An 8,598-nucleotide genomic window follows, 5' to 3' on the forward strand; every position below is an offset into this window, starting at 1 on the left:
GTTCAAGTTTATAAAAAACAATCTAAACTTTCATAACAAAAATATATATGATATGAAGATATTTTGAATGGTGATTCTAATGGTACTCCCTCTGTAAATAAATATATTATATAATAGCGTTTAGATCACTATTTAGTGATTTAAACATTCTTATATTTCTTTTTTACGGAGTGAGTATTGATTTGGTATTGTGGATGTTAGTGTTTTTTTTGTATAAACTTGATGGAAGTTTAATTTTTTTGACTTGACACAAAGCTAATATGCGAAGTAAATAAAATCAAATGGAGTACCCACCCAGCAACCAAGACAGTACTTAGTGGGAGATACGCTCTACAAGTTGAAATGTCCCTTTTAAGCCACCAGGCATCTCCCTCGCTTAATTTAATTAATTCCCCTGATTAGCACCACCCCAGCTTTTAACCCCAACCCCGTCAGGCCATCGCCACCACTCGCTGTTGCGGCGATGCTGCGTATATAAGCAAGCTAAGCAAAGCCACGGAGCAAACTCGTTCGCCTTCAACCAACACCGTCACGCCGCATCAAAGGCTCCATCCACCAAAACATTAACAAATCACAGCCGAGGCGACCGCCAGCGAGGAGTGTGCCCCCCGCCGAAGCCGCAGGCGCACGAGCTCCAGCCGCGCGAGCCGGCCAGCGAGGCCGGCCTCCGGCGCCGCCGCCCGCCGGCCAATGCAGCCGGACTGCCCCGCGGTAAGCAAGCCCCCCTGCCTCGGCCCGGTCGCGCGCGGTTGGTGTGATCCGCAAACCTGCCGCTACTGTTCTGGATAACTGATGCCCTCTCCGTTTCTCTCTCTGTATCTGCGGAGTAGTTCATCGGTTCCCGTGCTAATCTGTAATCTCTCGCCTAGTTCAAACAGTGCCTCTCCTGGTCTCCTTTCTAAGAAAAGGCAGCGAGTACTACTGGGCTGGGTGCCGTGGGATTTTGATTGGGTTGGGTGGCACGTGACGCGAGTACGCTTTGGTAAAAGTTGTTTGGCTTATGCACTTGTCCCGCTGCTTTTCGCAGGACCTGGTGGTGAGGATGCGCAGGCGTTTGAACCGCAGCATGGGCACGGCAGGAGGAATTTGATTCCTAATCAGAGGCGACTTGCTGCAGTGAAAGGCTGTGATTATTTTCTGTAATGGAGTCTCGGATGGACCAGTACGAGATCATGGAGCAGATTGGGCGCGGCGCCTTCGGCGCCGCCATCCTTGTGAATCACAAGATCGAGAAGAAGAAGTACGTACGATATAGTAGTTCTTTTTCCGTTCCAAGATTCTGTTTCCACCCTTCGAATGCAGGTGACAGCAACAGCGTGTGTGCCTGTGATTTGATTGGCAGGTATGTGCTGAAGAAAATCCGCCTTGCCAGGCAGACGGAGCGCTGCCGCAAGTCCGCTCATCAAGAGGTTTGTGAAGCCCTTGGGCTTTGTTTGTTGATTGATTGGTGCTGTTTTGGGGAGGAATTGATTAAGTGGGCAGTAAATTGCAGATGGCTCTGATTGCTCGACTACAACATCCTTACATCGTAGAGTTCAAAGAGGCCTGGGTTGAGAAGGTTTTTATTTTAACCTTTATTTTACCTTGCTTGTTGGGTTTGAAATTTCAACTGAACTTATTTACTGACAAGGAGAGTTATGCAGGGTTGCTATGTCTGCATCATCACGGGCTACTGCGAAGGGGGGGATGTGTGAGTGTTATTCGGCGCTTTGGAGTTCAGTTTCTTGTTTCCATGTCTCTTAAATTGTATTTTGTTCTTTAATAACAGGGATGAGCTGATGAAGAAGTTAAATGGTACTTACTTTCCTGAGGAGGTATGAGATAACTTATCTCTAATTTTCATCTGAATTAAATTAAAAATAAATCCAACATCGAGTTCATAATACTGATTGATCACTGATTGTTCCTCAGAAATTGCTGAAATGGTTCGCACAGTTGGTATTGGCTGTTGACTACTTGCATTCGAACTATGTGTTGCATCGTGATCTGAAGGTAAGCAACAATGGGTATAGTCATCGCCAATTATTTTATGCAGTGGTATGGTTGACAATTGTTCCTCATAATTGCAGTGCTCCAACATATTTCTCACCAAAGATCATGATATACGCCTTGGTCAGTTCCTGATTACAGATAGTACAATACTGCAAGTTATTTCACACTACAATTTAACCTTTTGTTTTATCAATTAACATTTAACAATCCATTGTTTTGCATGCAGGAGATTTTGGCCTAGCCAAGACTCTGAAGGAAGATGATTTAACTTCTTCAGTATGATCCTTTTTCCTATTTCCTCCGATGACCTCTGCTTAAAACATTTGCATTGCCATAGCCTTTCCTACTGTTAGAAGGGCATTCCATTTATTGAGCTATTAATACCTCTCTCATATGTTACATCACCAATGACAGCATGATGTTTGTCATGCGCATATACCTCATGCTATTTATCGTCTTCCTCTTCCCTTATTAACCACAAACAATGTAGGCGCGTAAATTCATCTGTATTGTGGAGTACATAAAGTCAGGATCATTTTTATATGCTCAGACTCTTGCTGGATACTAATGCTATTATGTTTCCTTTAGGTCGTCGGAACACCGAATTACATGTGCCCGGAGCTGCTTACAGACATTCCCTATGGATTCAAGTCGGACATTTGGTCGCTTGGTAAAAATAATTAACATCAGGCTAATGTTTCTGTACTATTCCTAGATTACCACATATTTGCTTATGAATTTAATATGACTTTGTCTTTTACAGGATGCTGTATGTATGAGATGGCGGCCCATCGACCTGCTTTCAAGGCTTTTGTGAGCTCTTACCTGATATATTTTTTGCTTGAGAATCATTGCTATCCTGGGTGGATTATAAGTTGAATATTTACCTTTTCCATCTTACATTCCGAATGGGCTCGTATCCGTTATAGTTTTTCTGGCTTAGTAGTTTAATACTCCTATGTTGAAGAAACTGCAATATTTTGGTAGAACTAGCTAAGATCTGGTTAGCTCTGTAGTCCACCCTGCATATTCTCTTACGGAAATACTTTGCAGATACTATACAATACAAAATGGAACATAAACTAACTCTGCATGTAAACTTATTTCCTATGTAAAGATTCTTTTTGAGACAATATTCAGAAGTGCTTTAGGCCAAATTACATGAACAAAGCAATTACCATGGGATATTGCCTAAATTAAGTAAAAAGAACTAAATTAGTAGATCAGTTCATAAAGATGGCTGCATGCATCGATTGAGGCAGAGGCCGGGGGTTTAACCTCCTTTTCAAAAAAAAAATCAGTTCATAATTGACATGTACTGACTCACATATAACTATTCATATTTTAGAGCATTTGAGCATTAAAGTTTTTTTTAATTATTCTCGCAACATTTCAAGTAACTTCTATATAAGTTGGTCAACATTCCAAAGATAACTATTTAGTTACATATAGTATCAAAGTTTGGAACATATGAGGTATCCAAAATATTGTGTACAAGAAAATGGTGAAATAAAATTAGTATGATCTGGTAAAACTCTACAATAAAAAATCTGCAATGTTGGGTTTCCTGGTTGTTACTTGGTGACGCTACTATTTGCAGTTTTCTTTAACAAATCAGTGGACTTACCCGATTAAGAATGCTTGCAGGATATGGCTGGATTGATAAGTAAGATAAATAGGTCCGCGATGGGTCCCTTGCCTACCTGCTACTCCTCTTCTATGTACGTGCACTTTTCTTCATAGAGTCGGTTGTGTAAAAGCTATACATTTGTTAAAAGTTGTCTTGTCATTTGTCTCATTTCAATCACATGATCTGTAATGTGGTAATCATCCTTGGTTCTTATGCTTCAGAACCAAGTAATGATTTGGTAGCATCTGTACTGATGTTGGTGTATTACAGTTTATGTCTCTTTTAAGTCGTAAGTGTGTGTCCTTTTTAAGTCTTATCATTTGTCTCATTTCAATAACATATTTTAAGTCATCATCCTCAATTCTTATGCTTCACAACCAAGTAATGATTTGGTAGCTTCGCAAAGAATATACCACTCTAATGGTTTCCCCTTTTGCTGTTAAATACAGGAAATCTCTTATCAAAATTATGTTGCGGAAGAATCCTGAGCATCGACCTACTGTAAGCTACTATGAAGCTGGAAACCTTCTGACTATAGCCTTGTCTCTTTCCACTCTTTCTTTCGAAAGGCCGTAGCTATTCTTTATTATGAAAGAACAAGAGTTTACAAGTACAACATGATCTCTGAATAAAATGTAATGTCCTGTGAACAGGCATCGGAGATTCTGAAGAACCCATATCTGCAGCCTTATGTTGATCAATGTCGTGCTCTTTATGATGCTTCAAATACCATGCGAACACCACCGAAATCATTGTCCACTTCACGGAGCAGTCAGAGAAGCATGTCTGAAAGCCAAAGCAGCAGCATGTCTAGTAGTGATATAGACAGCACACTATCAAGTGACAGAAGCACATCAGGTGGAGCTGCAAGTACTGACACCAAGGTCATTGATACTCGAAGCGTTCATGATGTGGATCGAGATAACTCAGATGAGAAGTGGGCAACGCCAGAAGATCTCAGAGGCAACAAGGACCTGAAAAGACAAGATTCATCTAAATCCATGGATCAGCATCACAGGGGTGAGACTAAGCAACCGAAAATCATTGAGAAGATAATGACAACCTTAAGAGAGGAGAGCAGGCTTAGAGAAAGCAGTACTCCGGCAAGAACTAGAGGCGTAAAGCCGAGTTCTGCAGTCAGTAGTAAGAATGAAGCAGAGCAACCATCAGATACTTCAAGGTTTAACAACAATGCTTCATGCAGATCAAGGTCTGGTGATGATTCATCTCATGGATTGGTCAGTACCAACGATGGATGCGTGAATTCAGTTCAAGCATCACCACCCTCGAAGCAACTGGTATGAACCTACTTCTTTTATATCATAAACAAAATCCAATTAGCTTTTATTGCTAACCACTGACTCCTGCTATTGGTCATGCAGTTACCTATTGTGGAACACCGTTCAAATATCAAAACCGTTCGGTCATCAACTCCTGAACCTGCCAAACAGGTCATAGAAAATGGTTCTGCAGTTTCAGCAAAGTCAAAAATCAAGACCCCAATTAGTGCTACTAGACGGGCTAGCCCTCAGCGACGAGCGGGGGTAGGGACAACTGGCCTCCCAGCCACTGTGCAAAAAGGAGCTCAAACTAAGGCCATGGTGGAGGGTGAGAAAAGTCCATGCCAACCTACCCATTCTCCAGATACTACCCCTGGTGATCTTCCACTTATTGTAAGGCCATCCAAAATTCCTTCAGAAGGACTGAACATCATGCCAAACAACTCACATGCAAAATCTGCTCCCCGAGAATTGTTTACTGTGGCAACTAAGGAAGACATCAGTCCTTGCTCAAGTTCAACAGTTGGTTGTGTTGAAAAGATCGACCAGTCTGAGCTATCTGAACCTAACCCACCAGCCTGCTTGATTTCATCGCACACAAGCTCAGTGCCTGATGCTGTTGCCACGGAAGACAATGGCCTTACAGCCATACCACGTTCAGAAATTAGCAGAGACAATTTGCAGAGGAGTGTGGTTAGTAATGATTCAAGCCTGAGCTCTGCTTTGGGTCCATTCATTCCAAGCTTTGAACAGGAGTTTGTTTGCAAGGATGATGTGCAATCCAGTAAGCATGGGCAGAATATGGCCACATTCCAAAGTGGTGAGGATAAATTTACTGTCCAAGAGCTTCTCTCATCGATGCCACCATACGGTTCTTCCGTTTCAACAGCAGAAGGTGCAATGTTGGAGAAGGGACCCAATTCTGTTCAGTCAATGAAGAAACAAACATCAATGAAGAAAGAAACAGGTCCTCATTTAAACCCACTGGTTGATGATGCCATTCGGCAAATCAATCTCAATGTCTGCAATGAGCAGCCAACATCAGAAAATGGTCAAGGGGAAACTCAGAACATGGATGTCAGCAAACTTCTGAATGTGGTAAGAGAAGATCTGGAAGTAAGAAGCAGCTCATGCTCATTAAACTCACTGCCTTCTACACCTCTTCCCTCAGTTGCTTCCGAACAGCATGTCTTGGGAAGCAATGCTGCCTGCAAGATACCAGCCAGCTCAGACACAGCAAGATTATCTAGTGCCATCGTCGATGTGAGATCTTACATCTCTGAGGCCAACATCGTTGTCAAGGAGGAGACATCCCCTGCTAAGGAAATGCTCGACGTCACGTCATTTAGGCAGCGGGCCGAGGCTCTTGAGGGGCTCCTTGAGCTCTCCGCGGACCTACTGGAAGACAACAGGTTGGAGGAGCTTGCCATTGTTCTGAAGCCATTCGGGAAGATGAAGGTCTCCCCAAGAGAGACGGCAATCTGGCTGGCCAGAAGCTTTAAAGGGATGATGAATGACGAAGCAAGTCGCACGTCTATGTGAGTATCTGTATCTTTGTAGCCCGGAGGGGCACTTTTTGCTTGCTCCCCCCTTGTGCTCCGAGCTTACCGAAACTCGCTTGGTTTTATAACAGCGTGTGGTTTGTGTTGCCTGGTTTTTCCTTTTGATTCAACCATTCTTTGTGGCGTATGTTGTACATAGCCAAGACTTGTAAACAGAATAAATGTCCCTTCAGTACTGCAAATGGTTTAACTTCTGCATACATCGCATTCGTCGGAACACGTGGGAAAACGTGATCAAAACATGCTGCTTTTCCGGTCTTCAAAGTGACCAGATTACTGCAGCTACTCCCCTAGAAATTGTCTTAGCACATGAGAAATAAGGTAATGTGGTATTGATGTACTGTATTAGTCAGAGAAGCATTTGTCAAAGTCACTCTTTCCCCTATAGATGTGGATCCTCCAATCCATCCACCCATCCAACCAGCCGTGCCTTAAGTTTGTCCTTACAGTTTCCAGTTAGATACTTTTAGTCTGCTAGCACTAACACAGTCCCATATACTCCCTCCATTCCACAATGTAGATCTCGGAAAGCACGGGTGCACTACATTGTGGAATGGAGGGAGTATTTGATAGGCCATCAACCCCTTAACAGTTGGACAGATCACCATATTGTTCTATTTTTTTTATTCCTTAGGTACCATCAAGACCTCACTTTTCTCTAAGTTGATTCTTAGACCAGACATCATTTCGAACAAAGTATAATAGTGGCTTCAATTTTCATGCCCCCTCCATGTCATCCCTGATGAATAAAATGGTACCATCGACATATCGAAAAATGGCAATCCGTTTGTAAATCAGATCATCCCTTGGGTGACTACACTTTTCATCCAGGCAATCCATTTTAGGTTGGAACCTTTTTGCTCGGCAGTCAAAGAGAAACTGGTAGTTCACCTTGTCATATGCTTTCTTAAAACCAAGCTTGATTACTACCATCTCATGCTTTCAAAACTTGATATGTTCCAAAATTTCATGCAAAATCAAGACCCCATCCATGATGTTCCTACTAATCTTGGACATGATGAGGTCAGCTTAGTAGTCAGAGCTTTCAAGAAGCTAGACTTTTGAATTTTTTTTTTCCGAAAAGGAGGTCATCCCTCGGCCTCTGCATCGGATAGATGCATGCAGCCACTTTATTAAAGTAAGTTCAACAAAACAAATAGTATGGTCTGCAAAGTACAACTCACAAAAGAAGCAAAATAAAAATAAGCATCTGAAAGCCACAACCGGCTGGACGAAAGGACATCAAGGACCTATCTTATTATGCAACCACCATCCAAATCGGTTGAAGATAGCTCGTGCTACCATCTCCCACCGGTTGCACCCAGTAGCCAAATGCTCCCTGGAGCCCGTAGGAGTGAGTAGCAACCACGTACGGATCTATGTCGTAGCCCTGAAGATAACCTGCAAGAAGTTAATCATATAAAGTCTGTTAAAAATCATATCGTTCCCGCAGTTCCATATAGCCCAAAGGAATGCGCATATTCCAATCCGAATACTTGACGCAATATCTGGATTCACTCCATTTAGCCACGTCCCAAAGAACGCGTCAATGCTAACTAGAGGAGTAATATTAAAAGCTATATGAACGGACCGCCAAAGTAACTTCGCAATAGGGCAATTAAGAAATAAATGTTGAATTGTTTCGTCGTGAACACAAAAGCAACATCATGGACTACCTACCCATCGTCGCTTTAGTAAGTTATCTTTGGTAAGGATCACTTGCTTATGCACAAACCACATAAAAATTTTAATTCGCAAGGGAACCTTAACTTTTCAAATGTGTATCGATCTTGGGATTGGGCCAGAATTAATAAGGTCTAAGTACATTGATTTGACCGTGAACACTCCATTAGCCGTTAGCTTCCAATTTAAGGTGTCTCCCTGATCAGATAGTTGAACGTCTATCAACCTCCTCACTAAGTGTAACCAGGAATTCCATCGCTCCCCTACTAGAGACCTCCTGAATTGGATATTCAAAGGTACCGTCTGTAAAATTGCTACGTAATCCTCCTTACGTTGAGCAATATGATACAGGGAAGAATACTGGAGAGCTAGTGGTGTGTCACCTAACCATGTGTCTTCCCAAAACCTTGTTGTTGTTCCGTCCCCAACAATGAATTTCATTCTATAGAAG

At 42.4% G+C, this 8,598-nt stretch overlaps 1 protein-coding gene across 1 annotated transcript; it reads left to right on the forward strand.

The window, feature by feature from the left end:
- Positions 1 to 505: 505 nt before the first annotated feature.
- LOC119281087 (serine/threonine-protein kinase Nek4-like) lies at positions 506 to 6,664 on the forward strand. Its single transcript, XM_037561723.1, has 15 exons — positions 506 to 711; positions 1,028 to 1,240; positions 1,343 to 1,409; positions 1,493 to 1,558; positions 1,644 to 1,690; positions 1,769 to 1,814; positions 1,912 to 1,992; positions 2,070 to 2,112; positions 2,219 to 2,268; positions 2,581 to 2,662; positions 2,756 to 2,805; positions 3,640 to 3,713; positions 4,072 to 4,123; positions 4,276 to 4,920; positions 5,005 to 6,664. Exons 2-15 carry the CDS (start codon positions 1,143 to 1,145, stop codon positions 6,442 to 6,444), a joined length of 2,841 nt encoding a protein of 946 aa, XP_037417620.1. The 5' UTR covers positions 506 to 711; positions 1,028 to 1,142; the 3' UTR covers positions 6,445 to 6,664.
- The last annotated feature ends 1,934 nt before the right edge of the window (positions 6,665 to 8,598 follow it).

Source organism: Triticum dicoccoides, chromosome 1A (assembly GCF_002162155.2).
Source record: "Triticum dicoccoides isolate Atlit2015 ecotype Zavitan chromosome 1A, WEW_v2.0, whole genome shotgun sequence".
NCBI classification, from domain to species: domain Eukaryota; kingdom Viridiplantae; phylum Streptophyta; class Magnoliopsida; order Poales; family Poaceae; genus Triticum; species Triticum dicoccoides.

Excerpts from the sequence above, each read along its gene's own strand:
- LOC119281087 (XM_037561723.1), top strand. The coding sequence starts at position 1,143 with ATGGAGTCTCGGATGGACCAGTACGAGATCATGGAGCAGATTGGGCGC. Across the intron at positions 1,559-1,643 it reads AAGAGGCCTGGGTTGAGAAG|GGTTGCTATGTCTGCATCAT; the intron begins GTTTTTATTTTA and ends AGAGTTATGCAG. Across the intron at positions 3,714-4,071 it reads ACCTGCTACTCCTCTTCTAT|GAAATCTCTTATCAAAATTA; the intron begins GTACGTGCACTT and ends TGTTAAATACAG.